The sequence below is a fragment of the Macaca thibetana genome, chromosome 4, assembly GCF_024542745.1.
Source record: "Macaca thibetana thibetana isolate TM-01 chromosome 4, ASM2454274v1, whole genome shotgun sequence".
NCBI classification, from domain to species: Eukaryota; Metazoa; Chordata; class Mammalia; order Primates; family Cercopithecidae; genus Macaca; species Macaca thibetana.
The window spans coordinates 44,205,656-44,223,026 of record NC_065581.1 but is presented as its reverse complement, the minus strand read 5'-3'; the positions used below and the strand labels follow the sequence as shown (position 1 = coordinate 44,223,026).

The following is a 17,371-nucleotide window of genomic DNA, read 5'->3' as shown; positions in this document are numbered from 1 at the left end:
TGAGACTGAGACCATGGCACAGATGGGTAAACTGAGGCCTGGCATTCTGTCCTCCAGGGCAGTACCTTGAGGGGCCACACGCTCCCAGGCTGCTGCTGGAATAACCTGCTGCTGGCTTTCTTTGGGGTCCTCATTTCATCTTTAAAATTCTCATGGATTTTGCATTCTAATCTAGAATATACCTATGTTTATATTAATATGAAATGTTTTCTCCCAAGGAGTCAAAGCACTGGGCTTTATCCTTTGGCTTCCAATGCCCCATGGCATACCAGAGGCTGTGTGTGGACCCACTGGCCCCCATCAGCTTTTCCTAAGCCTGGTCTCTCTGGCACCCTCTCCACACATGCTTACTGAAGCCATTCCCCTGAGCCCAGTAACAGGGCTGGAACCCGAATCAGAGTGAGGCAGAGCACAGTTGGGAGGTGCTGGACCAGAGGTGTCACTGAGGGTCCCTCCTGATCTTCCATAGCCCCTGACCTTGGTTCTGGAGAAGCCCCTGCTGGTGGAGGCCTGTGGCCACCCTCTGCCCACCCTGGGGCTGGCAGTGGTTTCTCACCTGCTGGTGATGGCTGTGTCCGATGCTGGGGCCGCGCCGTGGGATTTGCTGGGGAGCTGCTGGGCTGCAGCAGGCATGGGCATGCGGAGGCCAATGGGGCGGGGAATCCGGCTCCGGGTGGCGGCTGCCCGCCCGGCCTTCCTGGGCAAGGCCACTGCTGGCTCAGAGGCGGGCGTGTCCTCCTCGGAGCCCGTGCCTGAGAGGGTCTCAGAGGCACGGCGCTGCTCCTCACTGGAGGAGGACGAGGCCCCTGAGGCCAGCCGCAACAGCAGGCGGCCCTGCCTCTTCTCCATCACCAGCCGCGCCAGGTCCTGCTGCAGCCGGGCCCGCTTGCTCCACCGCTCTTTGGCCGACAGTGAGCCTGAGGGCTCGGAGCCGGTGTCCTCCTCAGATAGCAGGATGGGGATACGGCTCCTGGGGCGAGAGCCTGGCATAGCATGGTGTCTGGGGGAGATGGTGGCCACTTTCTCAGGGCTGGGCTCCAGTGGGGACACCGGGGCTGGACTGTCTGCAAGGGCCGGGCCATTGGGCAGTGAGTTTGTGGCCATCGCTGAGGGGGTTTCCCCGGGGGGCCCAGACAGGGCACAGCCCTCTATCTCGGCCCCATTCAGCCCTGACAGGGCGAGGCCGTTCTCCAGGGGCGCTGGGGCCCCCTCCTCCACAGTGCCCCCATCAGAGGCCAGCTCCAGACCCAGCTCGCCCCCAGTGCTGAACTCCTCAGGCCGCAAGGCTTGTCCACTGGAAGACATGACGTTGAGGTGGGTTTTCTCCGCAATGTGCACAAAGGTCCTCTCAACTTTGGTGAAGGGTGAGGAGGTGACTGCCACGCCCCCGGCCCCTGTGGTCACTGTCCCGGCCCCCGGCCCTGCCCCAGGCCCCGGGGGTTTGGGCTCAGACTTGAGGACAGAGGAGAGGGTGCCTGGCTCAGATACGTCCAGCTGGCTGCCCGTGGGCTGGGGCCGCTCATGCTGAGGAGTGAGGGCAGCCAGGGTGCCCAGGTCAGGGTCGGGGGCCAGTTCGGCAGTGACGGGCGACTTCTTCATGTCGCCAGGAGAGACGAGCACCAGCGTTTTGGAACCCTCCTCAGGCTCCAGGTCCCCATCGGCCATGGAAGCCCGGCCCCTGGACTCCTTTTGATCGTCTGCCAGCAACGTGGACGGGGCGCCCTCCTGGCTCCTGTCGGTGCTCCTCTCACTCCCCTCACTGCTGGAGCCACTGCGAGGCCCCAGCACCTCCCCCAAGGCAACTGCCGCCACAGCCTCTTCCTCCTCCTCTTCCTCCTCCTCCTCCTCTTCTTCCTCCTCCTCTTCCTCTTCCTCCTCGTCTTCCTCATCCTCTTCTTCCTCTTCCTCATCTTCCTCTTCCTCCTCCTCCTCCTCTTCCTCCTTCCCATTAGCCTGAGGCTGAACAGGAGACAGCGGGACCTGGGGGGTGGTGAGCAGCATGTGGGAGAAGCCCACCCTCCGGACCCTGTTGAGCAACCGCGCCCGTTCTCGGTAATCGGAGAGGTCCCTCTTGAAGTCCTGGTAGGGCAGACTCAGAGGCACAGCTCTTGGGAGGCCATTCACCTCAAATGGGGGCGCCACGGAGAACACCTGCAAGGGGCACACACAGGGACCCTCTGAGGTCACCCACCCTCCTGGACCCAGGGAGACTTCAACTGCACCCACAAGCTAGGAGACTCACAGGCCTGAGTCATCTACCAGAGTGTGAGCTCCATAAAGGTAAGCACAGGCATTGGGTCTGTCTTGTTCACTGCTCTGTCCTCAGGGCCTAGAATGGTCTCTGGCACCTAGTGAGTGCTCAGCAAACCTCTGATGAATGACTGTCCATGCTCTAGGTCCCCTGAAGTCCCAGGCCCTGATCCTGGTGGACTTTCTGCCTCCCAGCCTCTCCATGTCCCCAGCCCCTCTCATCGCCATGTGCATCCTTCACCTGAGTCAGCAACAATAACAGAAAATGAAAACTGAAAGGAACCACGACCACCACGCAGCTCAGCCCTTCCTTTTACAGATGAGAAAGCCAGGCCCGGAGATGGGTGGCAGGTGTCTGCGCCACTTCCTGGATGGGCTGTGCCAGGCTGGCTCCTAGATGCCCTTAGTACCACCTCCGGGTGTGCAGTTTCTCTGTGGCCAGAGAGCTGGCTGCCCAGGGCCACCAGATCCTGTGCTGGACAAGGGCAAAGGTGTGGCTGTCCTCTACCCTTAAAAGTGCAGGCTGGGCCCCTGGACCTCCAGTTCATCCTCTCAGCCAGGAATTTGTCCAGCCCTCGACAGGTATACTTAAGCTCCATTCCGTTTTCCTCTTCAAAGCTTTGTGCAGAGCCTTTGGCAATGTGATGGCCAAACCAGTCCTTGGTTTTCTAGGCTCTTGCCATGTCCCCCTTAGCTTCCTTCCTTCCAGACTAGAAAGGTCTGACCACCTGCTCAGGACCTTGGCTGCTGTGTTTCCTTTGCTCTCGCTCCATCCACCCTGTTCAATACACAGACATCCCCAGGCACCTGCAATGCCCTGGGCCCATTAGGGCTGACACAGCTTTGTTCCATGGTGGGACGGTGCTGATGGTGTCCAGCACTTTGCTAGCGTTTTCTAACACGCTGGGCTTCTGTCTTCCTGAGCTAGCAGAACACAGCCCATCCAGGCCAGAAGCCCTGGAGATATCCTGCCTCCCCACTTTCCTGCCTCCCCACTTTCCTGCCCATCCATGCTGCCAAGGAGTCCTGCCAAGCATCCTTCTTAAACCTTTCTGTGTCTGCTACCCCAGGCCCACGAGCACAGCCTTGCCCTCTCTGGTGGTTCCCCAGCCACCGGCCTGCTCCCTCCATCCTGTACTGCCGTCCATCCTTTTTACATCTGCCTGAGTGATCTTCCTGAAATTTAATCTGATTCCATCTCTCTCTGCTTCAAATCTGCTATGGCTGCCACAGTCCTTAGGAGACAGTTCAGATCTTTTTTTTTTTTGATACGGAGTCCTGCTCTGTCACCGAGGCTGGAGTGCAAGTGGCGCAATCTCGGCTCACTGGGCTCACTGCAACCTCTGCCTCCTGGGTTCAAGTGATTCTCCTGCCTCAGCCTCCCCAGTAGCTGGGATTACAGGTGCCCTCCACCACTCCCGGCTAATTTTTTTTTTTTTGTATTCTTAGTACAGACAGGGTTTTGCCACCTTGGCCAGGCTGGTCTCAAGCTACTGACCTCAGGTGATCACCTGCTTCGGCCTCCCAGAGTGCTGGGATTACAGGTGTGAGCCACTGCGCCTGGCCTAAGACAGTTCAGATCTTTAACTTGGCGCATGAATCCCCCACCCAACCCTATGACCTGCTCCTACCTGCTGCTGTGGCCTCACTTACTGCAACACCCTCGGTCCCCTGCCCCTGCCTACACTCCACCCATTCTGATGCTTCCAGAAGTTCCTAAGTGCATCTTCCAGCTCACACTTAGCCCAGGCAGTTTCCTTCACCTGGGGGTCCCTCTCACCCCCTCTCTGCACATGATAACTTGCTACCCTTCCTTCAAGACCAGCTCAAGCAGCTCCTGGTCTTAGCAAAGGAGAGACAAAGCCTTCCTGTCAACTTTCCTGTCCACCCACCAAGCAGATTTACTTACTCTCCCTTTTCTACTTGTTTTTCACATCTTTCCATGAGAGAATTTCCCACCTGTTGTTCTACATGCATTTATTTATAGGGTTCTCTCTCTCTTGTTACACAGAGATCCCTGAGAGCTTCTTCATTCACTCCTTCAAGAAGTGGTCTTTGAATGTCTCTTGTCTTGGTCACCATGTTATAGTCTAAGAATCTGTGGATCAAGTATGAATGAGATAGAGATTGTCCTTAGTTTCTCTATATCAGGAAACTAAGTGGGGATATGCACATTCCACAAATGTTGTGATCATAAATGAGGTCATATAAGCAAAGGCATATAGCAGTTGCTCAATAAATGTTAGCTCTCTCCCCACCTCACCTCCCACCTCCTGCTCTGCTCGCTTTGGTTTGAAGGTCATTGGCAGAAAAGCCTGGATGCCACACCTATGGGGAATAGGGTGTGGAGAAGGGAGGGGGCTCTGCTAGCTGAAGCCTCCATGCAAATAGCACAAAGCCAGGTGGAGAGAAATGCAGAGACCTCCAATGCTGAGGGTCTGTCCAGGGCTGTGGCTGCTCCCTTTCCCAACTGCCATGATCTTCCCTGTAATCAGACCATCAGTGAGGGTTTGGTGGGGGTGATGCAAGAATACAGCTTCAGATTCCAACAGGACACCAGCAACCCTGTTTGGGCCAGGTAAGGAACTTTCTTAGAAAACTCTTCTTAGTCAGAAAGTTTTCTTAGAAAGCTTTCTCAGAAAGCTCCCTACCTGGCTCAAACAGGGTTGCTAGAGTTTCCTCAGCCTGGGGAACATGGCAAAATCCTGTTTCCACTAAAAATACAAAAATTAGCTGGGCGTGGTCGTGCACGCCTGTGGTTCCAGCTACTCGGGAGGCTGAGGAGATCAAAACTGCAGTGAGCTGTGATCGCACTACTGCACTCCAGCCTGGGCAACAGAGCGACACTGTCTCAAAAAACACAAAAACAACAACAACAACAACAACAGCAACAACAAAAAACTTTGTCCCCTCCACATATAGGCTGGAAGTGTCCAGAAGAATGCACTTTTTCTACACAATATTCGTTCTTATTAATCCATTCACTCATTTAGCAAACACTAAGCACCAACTCTGCGCCAGGCCTTGTGCTGGGACACTTTACCAGTCACCAATGTTACGGCTAGAGAAAATGGCTGGGTAGAGGTGGAGGGGCTGCTGTAAGCTCCTGGGTGAATGGGGACCATGGGGTGGGTGGGTGTTGGCACTGAGAGTCAGGGACAGGCAGACAGACAGAGAGCTCTGAGCATGTCTCTCTCCCAACCACCTCCGAACTCACCCAACTGGCACCAGACACATCCTGCCCAGTAGGGATGGCCTTTAACTCCACCAGGCCACCCATTCTCCACAGAACCTTTGCCTTTTGTCCCTCTCTAATCCCTGACACCTTGGTTAGAGACACCCTTTCCTTTGCTCTCTGGCCAGGTTCTGGATCTCTCTGAAAAGGCCGCATGGAGAGAATGGGATGCCCCCGCAACACACACACACACACACACACACACACACACACGGTGCTCACATTGGATGGTTGTAGGTGAAACCCTTTCTCCTGCCTCAAAGTCCTCCCCTCCTATTACCTGGGAGAGAGGAGGAATGAGAACTGGAAATCAATGATCAGTCATAAAATCAGACTGGGAAACTGAGGCACAGAGAAGGGCATGGATTTGGGCACTGGTCCAGGTTGTGAAGCACATCCACCAGGGTGGCCCAGGACCCAAAACTCTTTTCTTTTTTTTTTTTTTTTTGAGACGGAGTCTCGCTCTGTCACCCAGGCTGGAGTGCAGTGGCCAGATCTCAGCTCACTGCAAGCTCTGCCTCCTGGGTTCACGCCATTCTCCTGCCTCAACCTCCCAAGTAGCTGGGACTACAGGCGCCCGCCACCTCGCCCGGCTAGTTTTTTGTATTTTTTAGTAGAGATGGGGTTTCACCGGGTTAGCCAGGATGGTCTCGATCTCCTGACCTTGTGATCTGCCCATCTCGGCCTCCCAAATTGCTGGGATTACAGGCTTGAGCCACCGCGCCCGGCCCCAAAACTCTTTCCAGTGTCTCCCACTCAGTCCCATGTGGGGATACCTGGAACCCTCTGCCTTTTGGGAGGAAGAGCCCTGAATCTCACGGTGAGGACAACTTTGCCCTAAGGATAACCGCCACCTCCACACCAACCTAGGCATGCTGGCTTTTCGGTTCCAAAGTCCCTCTGCCCTTCCCCCATCTGGCTCCGTGCTGGGGAGGGGCAGAGCCTGGGCTCAAATTCCTCCCTCCTCAGAGAGTAGCCTAACCCTCTCCCTGCCTCTCCTGGATGCCCAGTGAATTATTCATCCATTCGCCCATTTGATCTTGAGTTCATTCACTCAGCCAGTGATCCACAGACACCTTCAGTGTGCCTGGCCCTTTAGCTGTCTGACAAAGTTCACACCTTCTTGCTTCCTTCTCAGGGCAGCAACCTTTATGATTCTCATCTGCTTATTGTGGTTCCCAGGCCTGGCTTGGCACAGCATTGTCCAGAGTTGCTTTTTAAAAATGCACAGTCCTGGGTCCTACCCCTAGATTCTGTAGGTCAGAGATGAGGCCCAGAAATCTGGCTGTTTTAAAGCTCCTTAGTGATTCAGAGTTCAGCCAAAGGCATATATGTGGTAAGGGTTGGGCTGTGGGGAGAGGAGGAGGACAGGTCAATCAAACCGATACCCTCAGAGAGAATGAAAGTCCCAGCCCTGCCCCTCCATCCACTGTGCTTTGTCTAGAGGGCTAGGCCTCACCAGCTCCAGAGCCCAGCCCAAGTCCATGTTTACTCCAGTCGGGAGGAAAAGTGAAGAGAGAGGATGGACCAGATTCTGAGCTTCAGTTGCCACCAACAAAACTGGGCTCTCATGCCCTTGGAGAAACTTTTCTGACACCAACACTGGAGACGGGGCTCCACATAGCCCCATCCTTAATCCCCACACAGGATGCATGGAGCCACTCCTGTCTGGACCCCAGCCAGCTCCAGACTTCAGCACTGCACCCCAGCCCACGGTCCCGAAGTCAAAGATGCGGGGCTGGGAGGCGAAGTGTGGCGGAAGCAAGAGGGTGAGCCCTGGCTCCCCACTCCTCCCATGCTGAGGTGGGGGGCTTGTGCCTCTCACAGCAGTTCCTTCTCCTCTCTCAGAAACTGCCTCATGCACGCCTCCCATCCCCTCTCCTCCACTAAGGAAGAAGCACCCCCCACGCCCCTGCTCCACCTGTGAGGAGGTGAGCTGTGCCTGCATCACCTCTGTCAGCTCCGAACTCAGCACCGCCTTTCCCAGACCCTACCTGCATTTGTCTGTCTGCGTCACCACTCTGCAAACATCTCTGACAGGCCAAGAGCCCTCCCTCCACTTCACCCCACACCCAGGAGTGCTGCGGAAGGGGAAGGTGGCAGAAGGGATAAGATGACCCAGGAACATGGCCACCTACTCTAGGTCTACGCAGAACTGCACACACTTGACCCCACATCTCTGTGTCCAAAACCCACCCTTGCCTGCCCCAGGGCAAGGAGCTGACAGCTTGTGGGGGGCATCTTCTAAATGCCCCGGGGCTTTGGGAATACAGCTGGAGCTTGCCCCTTTGCCTTCCTGTTTGTCAGTGTGCGGGGATGGGGTGGAGGCATGGGGGACTTCCTTTATTACATTGTCATCCTCACCTTTCCCCTCTCTCTCCAGTCTCAGAAGTCTGCCATTATTTCTGTCCTAGTGCCCCACCCCTCCCGCTGACTGAGTTCTCCTTCAACCCACATTCCATCCCTGCACCCCCAACCCCAGCCTCTCACAGTCCATGCTCCAGTGTCCCTCCTTGGCGGACCACCCCCACCCTGGCACCCCCAAGGCCAGGGCTGCATCTCCCGTATTTCTCAGATCGCCTATCGTAGCAGAGGGCCAGGGGAGGCTCCTCAGTGCAGTGTCCTGTCACAGGCCTCTGGCATCCTAGCTTTCTAGTCCCACCAGACACTTGGTCTCAAAAGCCTGATCCCATAGGGAACTGATCACTGGGCCTGGTGGGTCCAGCCCCCTGCTTCTACACACCCTCTATCCCCACCCGGAAGTTGGCAATTTGGAGTTGAGCCCCAGAGACCAGAGTCCACTCACCCCTTCCCTCCCGACCTGTTCAGTGAAAGGAGACTGCCAGCAGGGCGAGGGTGACTCAAGTCCAGCTAGGCCCAAACCTCTGGGGTGCCCTCCTCACCCAGCTGCCTGGCTAAGGTGTGGACGAAGCTCATCCACTGACTTGGAACTTGCCCACCCCTCAGTCCCAGAGTCAGCAACAGACTAGCCCCTGCCCTCTGCCCAGCCGGGCGACCTCAGAGCCAGGGTCTACACTGAGAGTTGGGAAAATAAGTGGGAGGGTGAAAGAAAGCAGGCGGAGGCGCAGGTTCCTGGAAGGCGTCTTTAATCAGGATTTGGTAGTACACAAGCTCTCCGGATTGTCTGCATTAACATACAGGGACTTAAAAAGGCACAAGATCCCTCGCACAGCGACGTGTGACGGCGGGGCGCCCCCTCCCCGCCCGTGCGCGGCCGTGTGCGCGTGGGTGCGTGTCCGTGTCCCACCCCCGTGGCGGCGCCGCGCGTGTGCGTGTCGGTTTCAAGTGTTGGATTTGTACAGTACTCGCAGTCTAGGGGCGGGGGTCTCAGTGCATGCTTTTCTACCCGGGCCTGGGGCCATCCCCCGACGCCGCTATGTACACTAAGGAGGACGCACCCCGGAGAGAGAGAGGAAGAAAAAAAGCGTCCCATCTTCGTGTGCGTGTGTGTGTGTGCGTGTGAGTGTGTGGTTTTGAGTTTTTCGTGCATGCTTCCGCTGGCCAGGGTCGGGGAATAGTGCAAGCGTATAATACAGTATTATTGCAGTACAAAAGGGAGGGTCGAGGGAAGGACTTACGATGGGAGGGGAAGGCTCAGGAATAAACCGACTGGGACTCAGGACCTCCGCGAGGGTCCTCTCGCTAATCCTCTTCCTATCCCTCCCCCACTCCGCCCCCACCCCCGCAATTAGAAAGCGTCTGCGGACGCAGGAAGGGGCTCAGCTAGGCCCCGGTGCTGAGTTTCTCTCTCCCACCAGTCCCAGTTCTCGGGGGGCAGGGGCCAGCCCCTCTCCTCGCTAGACACTGAGAACTCTGAGGGCCTGGAGCCCCGTTCCCTCCCCCACGGAAGCCCCTCCGAGCGGGGGGCGGGGTCGACGGAGCAAGTGCAAAGGAAGCAGATGTTGGTCCCTGAGTTTTATTTTCGGGGGTGGGGGTGTGGGAAGAGCTGGAAATGGGGGGGCATGTTTGGGGACCCCCAGGGCCCTCAGTGGTGGGATGGGGCAGGGGACGCGGACTGGGGCGTGGGCAAAAAGGGGGCTGTTGGGTTGCTCTGAGAGACCTGGGCTCAAAGCTCTGCTCCCCCTCAACTCTGGGCTCTTTGGCATCCAATTGCAAGGCCAATTATTGGGGCGGGGGTAGGGGGCAACTCGACGGGCTGTGAGGTAACGGGAGTCAGGGGGGTGGGGCGACGGGGCCCTCCGAGCCTGGAGACCTAGCTGAACGCCTCACCCCGCCCCCATCCGCACCCCAGCCTGGCAGCACTGAAGGGAGCCCCACTCCAGCCCGCCCCCGCCCCGGGGCCAGGGACCCAGAGGCCGCCAGCCAGCAGCACGGAAAAGCAAACGAAAACAGGCGCGAAGGCGGGGGCGGCGGGGGCGGTGGGGGACGCGAACCCAGGGGAAGCCTCGGCGGCGGGGCGGGAGCGCGACGGGGCCGAAGTCCGGCGGGGGGTGCGGGGCGCTGTGTGGGGCGGGCCGTACATTCGTGGCGCTGGCCGCGGGGACGGGCGGGTGGACTGGGGCCCTGGTTTGGGGACCTGCGGGGGTCCGGCTGCGCAGTCCTCGTGCGCTCCGGGCCAGGGCTGCTAGTGCAGGGTCCGGAGAGTGGGCGAAGTGCGCGCAGCTACGGAGGGAGAGTGTGTGAGTGTGGCTGTGAGTGTGAGTGTGAGTGTGTGAGGGCCGGTTAATGATTGGCCATGTGGACCCCACTGCCCGCCCCCACAGCCTGTGCAGGGAGGGAGGGTGCGTGGTGGGACTGAAGGTGGAGCCGAGTGGAGGAGAGTCTAGGTAGGTTCTAGGAAGGAGTCCTGTGGGCTCCATTTCCCTCTCCTCTCCACCCCTTCCCCACCCCTCATTTGGAGGAAGCGGGCACGCAGGCTCGGGGCCTCCTGGGCTGTGACGCCCACTGGATGGCGTGTGGGGAACCAGAGGGATATTGGAGGGGTGTGGCCCTCAGACCTGGAGCCTCTCCCTTAGGAAGAAGGATGCTTGACATTTTCAGGGGCTGACTGTGTGGAGGGTGGGCTGGTTCCTGACTCTTGAGTTGAATGTGTCCCAGGTCTAAGTGGAGTTTGGGGTAGGGTGGGATGGGCCTCAGGCCCTCCTGAGAGATCTACACTTCCATCCCCAAGTACCACATCAACCCAAGGACAGCAGAGGATACAGCATTTTCCAAGCTCCCCACACACAACTGGACTTACCCCCACCCCCGGTCAGAGCCACACCCTCCCCAAGTATGGTCCCCTCCACTGCCCACTCCATAGAGATACATTTACACAGCTCCTTCTGCCTACCCAGGGGCCCAAGGCTCCCCCCACCACTGCCTGAGCAAGACAGCACCACCCCTCCCCAGAAAAAGGGAACTAGGCAGGGCAGAAGAGAGAGCGAGTCCGAGTCCGGGGGTCCTGGGACCAGCATGGCTCAGAGGTGCCACCATCCCCCACCCACTGGGCAGGGAGGGCTGTGTCTGTTTTCCCCAAAACTGGAAATGCAAAGGGATATCATTGGGTTCAGGATGTTAGCGATTGGGATGAGAGTGTTCAGTGGTTATTGCTGTGACCCAAGCTGCCTTGAGTGTGTGGGGGATGTATATTAAGTTATCGAAAATTTACTAGCGCATTTGTCACAGACCCAGGGTCCCTCTCCCATGGAGAAAATACTAGTCCCACCAGGAGGCCCCCACTCACCACAAAAAGGTCCACTGGCCCTCGCACTCATTCAGGCACTTATGCACACCACGTGCATACACACAGCACACACTACACATCCCCACTGGCCAGGTTCGAGTTCCTGGACAAGAACGCTGTCACCTTTGAGTGCTGCAGCCCTGGACAGAGGGTGGTGCGGGAAGTCCTCAGGCTCACAGTGGTTGCAAAATGAGTTTAGGTCACCTCTGCCTGTAAACCATTTTGGTTTGGTTCATACAGTGATTTTTCTTTTTAAAATTAGATGCCAACAATTAAAAATTGGGAGACTTCAAATAAAAATTAGAAGATAGTGGCAACAATTGGTTGAGCTGAGGACGGTAAGGGCGTGGGAGTTCCCCTGTTTACCACAGTCCCTGAACCTGCCATTTCCCTGACACTGTTTGGCTCTTGTTGATGTGTGAGTTGGTGACACCCATTCGGTGCCCACAGATGCCAGTGTCTTCCCATCTGTCAGCCTGACCCCTAGGACCTCACCAATCCCACTGAGGTCAGGTTTTGGAGCTCCCGCTTTCTCACACTAACTCCTCCTCTGCCCACCTGATCCCCAGAGCTGCTGTGGGCTGCTTGGGGCCATGTGGGACCGAGGGGTTGGAGGTCTCTGGAGAGACAGGGTTCAGCCATTTCAATCAACCCCAGTACTCTGGAGTGACTCCCATCTGGATGCCACCCCATGGCAAGGTGGGAATGGGAAAGGAAGGAAAATATGGCTTGCTGACAACTCCCCTCTTCTCTATAGACTGAGCAGGGAGCCCACCACAAAGGACAATCAATCAACCAGTACACACAGACCAAGACGTTTCACAAACTCCTGTCAAACACGACCTCCAATTATTCAGCATGGGTGGGTTTTTTATATGTTCTGGTAAATAAAATATTCTGATTAATTTGTTAAATGCAGATAATACTGGGATTTACCTCATAAGCTATTATGAGGTTTAAATGAGTTAATGTTGTAAAGTGCTTAGATCACTGCCTGGCACATAATAAGCACTGTGTGCCAGTGGCTATTGAATAAAATCACAAATAATTGTAAGCCACCACTAAATGCAGAGTGAAACTATCAAGTGCGAAAACACCACTTTCAAAATACAACAAAGACAGCTGTCTCTTTTCAAAGCTGACCCCGAAGAGGCTACGCACTTTCCCCAAGCAGGGTATCAATCTTGAAACATTCTGGCCTCCTCTTGGGAAATGCTTCAGAAAACAAGAGTGACAATATTGCAGGCTCACAGCATCCCCACCTCGCCTGGGAACCGGAGACTGGCAACGCGACCCAAACCATGTGAAACTCTGCTGTGCTTCACGTGAACTTGATCCAACACAAGTGGCTTAGATGACCTTAACAAGTTCCAAGAGTCAGAGCTACCCAGAAAAGATAGTAATATTATTAAGATCACCTGTGAGCTCAGAGCTTTATGGCTTACAAAACACTCTCCCCTCCACCATGGAGGATAAACAAAAAGATGTCCCCCTAAAGGACAACATGCTTTGAACCATGGCCTTGCTTCAAAGGACACACCCTCTCCCACAGGTGTCAGTTCTGAGGTGGGAGGTGTCTATTTGAAAACTCAGCCACCTTCTCAATGCTGCAGGATCTCCCACTTCCAAAGGTGTTGGAAACAGTAATACGTACGTAATGCTAAAATGAGGCTGAAGCCAGTGCCATCATCTTTGATATATCACAAGGCACTTTGGGATCTTAGAGTACCTCAGGGTCACTGAGATGGAGCAGTGCTCAGGGTTGGGTAGTGGAACTCTCTAGAAGGGAATGCTGGATCACAGAGTGCTTGGTTTCATCCAACCCCAGATTGGGGGGGCGGGGGTCCTTGCCCACATAGCTACTGACTTACGGAGCAGATGGCAGGCAGGCTCCCTTCACTTCACCTCCTGCCACTACCTGGGGTGGATGGGAGGAGGGCAAGAGGACAGGGCTGGGGGAGGCAGTGCCAGCAGGAGGGGAGTGGGGCCACTGTTCAGCCTCACCCCCGCACCTTTGTGCTTTTTGTTTTCTGTCCCTTCTCAAAGGGTCCACCTTGACCCTCTCCTGCCTACTGCCTGAGCAGGGTGCAAAGCCGTCCAAAACAGCCTGGAGGGCAACAGAGGCTTGGGTTTGGGGAGATTCAAAAGTGAGCAGCTGAGATGGGGTGGGGGCGGGACACAAGTGTTAGAACCCAAATCTGGCTTTTGTTGCCAGATGGAGAAGGTGCTCTTGGCCCAGACATCCTCAAAAATAAATAAATAAATAAATAAATAAATAAATAAGCAAATAAACAAATAAATAAATAAAATGACTTACAAAGAAAGATTTTGGGGAAAAGAGTGTGTGGCTATGGAGTGGCTTATGTGGATGGTGTGGATGAGCCATGGTGGTCCTCTGTGTGGACAGTTTGGCTCCAGGGCACTGCCCACCACACTTACAGCACCCCCAGGCTGGGGCCAGGGCCCTGAGGCCTCTACTCTAACCAGAGACATCTGGGGGATTGATGGGCCAAGCAGAAGTTATGGGGAGAGAGGGGTAGAAGAGTGAAGCTGGGATGAGAGTAGGTACATAGGAAACTACCAATGACTGCATAGACATCTTTCTGGCTCCCTAACACACACATGCATACACACACTCATACAGCACTGTGCAACTTGGGCACGTGCCAGTCACGTTGAGGTCTGCATAAATGGCACTTCCTGGAATTACACAGTGCACAGCCTGAGCATTCATCCATGGCAGCCCTTCCACATGCACAAACGCTCATTCGTAAGCACACTCTTACGCACAAGTGTACGCGCATGCACACAAGCAAACATACAGACACAGTCTCACTGAAATAAACATTTTGCAAATCTTCGGGCCTCCTCCCCTCCCCATACAGGCACTGCCCTTTCTGGCATCCACTTCGCTACTACCCCATTCCCCAGGGAAACAAAGGTGCTGGCTGACATGGGCAGGATGAATAAAGGGAACCTTGGGCTCCCTGCAGTGACAGTTGGGGGCTGAGAAATGGGCAGAAGAGGCATGAGCAAGCTGACATCCTGACACTTCCCCACTCCCAAGTGTCCAGATCCCTATCCAACCTGCCTCTCTTCTGTTGTGTCTTCACTACCACCCTTGGGGGCTCACCGAGCACCTACAGGAAGGAGTCACCCTCTGAGAAGGGCAGAGGTGGGGCTGCTCCCACCTGGGATTTGTCCTGAGACACTGGTTTTGCTGACAAGCACATACATGGTTTCTCGCCTCATCCTTAACAACCACCTTTGCTGCCACTGCTTCTAAGCTGGGTCTCCTCGTTGCTCAGTTCTAGCCGGCTTTGAGAGGTGGATCCCAGGTCCCTCTCGTCCATCCTCAGTTCCTGAGGAGCCGAGGACAGACATCCAATCCTACCAGGGAGATGGCACAGGTGTCTTCGGGGAGGGGCAGCCTACCATGGACTGAGCCTTCCTGGGGTAAGATGTGTGAGGAAGGAACTCTGTCCTCAATGACAATGGCCTGGGAAAGTCTCGCTAGGTCACAGGGCTGCCTCCCCCCATCGCTGAGCATCGAAACACTCCCCACCACATTCCAAACCTGGCTGCCCTGGTCTCCATCCCATACACAGAGCCGCGCGCGCGCGCACACACACACACACACACACACACACACACACACACACACACATACCCCCCACACAAGGAGGGTCTTGGTCTCCTGCCAGCCCCTCGGGGTGGATCAGACCCAGCCATGCCAAGAGATCACAAATTAAACAGAACAAAGCCCATGCCAGAGTGCCTCTGGCCCTGCAGGCCTCATCTCCCTGACACCTTACTTTCCACTGGACTCCGGACCCACCAGTGGCTGCAGCTGAGCGCCCCTGTCCTGGAAACTGTACCACCAGCCCCACCCCTCCCTGCACCATTTGGCTGGCACCTACAAAGGGAGCTGATGCAGGGGTGGGACGGAGACTCTGCTTGGGGTGGGAGTATTACAGTACCTTGGGCCAACGTTCTAGGGGGGCTGTATTGCATGATGGGGTGGGATGGGTGTGAGTGTGTGATTATTGCGTCCTGGGAAGGAACCATGGTCTCTGCCTGCTCCCCACCCCCCCCACCTGCCCCCTCCAGGAGGGGGGGGGCCCAGCCTAGGTCTTGTGGGTGAACCGGGCCCACACCTGCTGCAGCTGGGACCGCGAGATGCGGAGCACCGAGGGCATGAGTCTGTGGTTGCCAGCAGCGAGGGGCGCGTGGCGCCGGTGGGGCGCCCGCACAGGGCTGCTCTCGGCCGAGCGGCTGCGCTGAATGAGGGAACCGGAGGAGCCCGAGGAGCCGCCGCCGCCGGGGTGAGGGTAATGCTCCGTCTCCAGCGTGGAGGAGGAGAACACGGAGGACGCCAGTCGTCGCAGGGGGCTGTACCGCGGGAGGGAGTGCCCCGAGAGTCTGTCCTCCTCCAACTGAAAGAGACCAAGAGAGTGGAGGGAAAAGAGGTGTCAGGCACAGACTCGACAGCTCCGTCTCCGGGGCCACCCACCGCTCACAGCCCCTGCGGCGCCGGCGTCCCGGGCAAGTGGGCGGGGTCAGGCAGGGTGGAGGAGGGTGCAAACCACCCGCCCCAAGGTCCTGCCTCAGAATCTAGGCTCTGGCCTCCAACGCCCTTCCCCCTCCTCCTCCTCTCTGGAACTTATCACACTATGGTCTCTGCAAGGAGACCATGGTCACTCACCTCCTCCGAGAAGCCTTCCCGCTTAGTCCTACCTAGCTCAGGGTTGTTCTGGACTGGGGAACCCTTTCTCTTGGGAAGGTGGCTCTGTGCTCTGAGAGAGTTCTTTGCCATGTGTTGACAGCTGTGTGCTGCCTGTCTCCCCAGTTAGATTCCGTGCTACTCATTAGGTCTCAGAAACGTTCCCTGTACACCCTCCGCCTTGATACCCTCGTCCCATCACAGGGAAGTGTTGGGATCTGGGTGACAATGCGGCATAAGGTGGGACTCTAGAGCCCAATTACTCTGTTTGAATCCCAACTCCAACACTTAAAATCTGAGCAAGTTACTGCACCTCTCTGAGCCTCAGCTTCCTCCTCTGTAAAATGGGGGTCATAATGGTGCCCACCTCAAAGGGTGGTCATGAGGATTCAATGTTATAAGATGCAGCACTTGGAACAGCACCCGCCATAGAGTAAATGCTGCACTCTTCACTGAGCCATTTTAGTATCTAATTTTAAATCACTCTTCCAAATGAGGGAAGGGATGGACTCGTAGGAGGAGGGGCAAACTGAAGTATTTTCTTGAAAGTGGCTTTTCCCCTGCCCCCCCAAAGGCTGAGCCACCAGGCAGCCTGTGTACGGGGCTGGGCAGAGCTGCTGCCTCATCTCCTTCAGGAAGAATCCTGCCCTGTGTCCCCATGCCCTCTGAGTGAAGTGGATGTGTCCCAGATATGTGGGGGCAGAAATGGCACCCAGGGCGTTACCAGACCTCTCCCAGCCTGACCCTCTCTCTTCCTGAGACTGAGGCCAGTTGAAATAGCTTTTACAGTGGCAACAAGGACTGACTGGGCCAGCTCCTCCAGGAAGGAGGGGGCCTGCGACACTCAGCTCCAGCATCCCTTGCTGCTGTCAAGTGGGGGCACAAGGGACTTGGCATGGAGCCTCCAGCAGAGTAGGGAAGAGGGAGAACATTCTAATAGGACTGGCTTTGCTCCCACCTTGCTTTCCCTTTCATCTTCTTTTTGGCCAAGTCTAGGATCCTTCTGAGCTAGTCTCATCTGCACTAAAGTTTAGGGGTCTAAGGCCCACCCAGAGATACCAAGGAACACAGGCACCACTGCTGCCCAAAACCCCCTCTCACAGCACATGTGGGTGGCTTAACATTCCAGCCAGAGTTTGCTCAGCTGCCAGGCAGATTTTCACAGGATGGCATTGAATCCCAGAGTGCTCTTGCCCTTCAGACTGGGCACCACTTGTGGCCACCTGCTTGTCTTCACAGCAGTTGAAATACCACCTGTGTGAGACCACTCCAGCTCCCTCCCCTGCAAGCTCCCAGCTTCTAGCGGATAAGAGTGCTCTGTTACCTCCCTGATGGACCTGGATTGTAAACATCTTTCTAGACCTTTGCATCTCCACCCTACCGCTTATGACCTTGAGCTCCAAAAGGGCAGGACTGGGCAGCTTTATTCATCTTTGTCCCCCAGCCCATAGCACAC

At 56.2% G+C, this 17,371-nt stretch overlaps 1 protein-coding gene across 2 annotated transcripts in view; it reads right to left on the bottom strand.

Annotated features, from left to right (window-relative positions):
- The window catches only part of TTBK1 (tau tubulin kinase 1), a 43,548-nt gene that overhangs the window by 3,388 nt on the left and 22,789 nt on the right, over positions 1–17,371 (bottom strand). For both annotated transcript variants that reach the window (XM_050786903.1, XM_050786904.1), the window contains exon 13: positions 557–2,151. In XM_050786903.1, the coding sequence (XP_050642860.1) occupies positions 557–2,151 (1,595 nt within the window). The remainder of the gene's footprint in view (positions 1–556; positions 2,152–17,371) is intronic.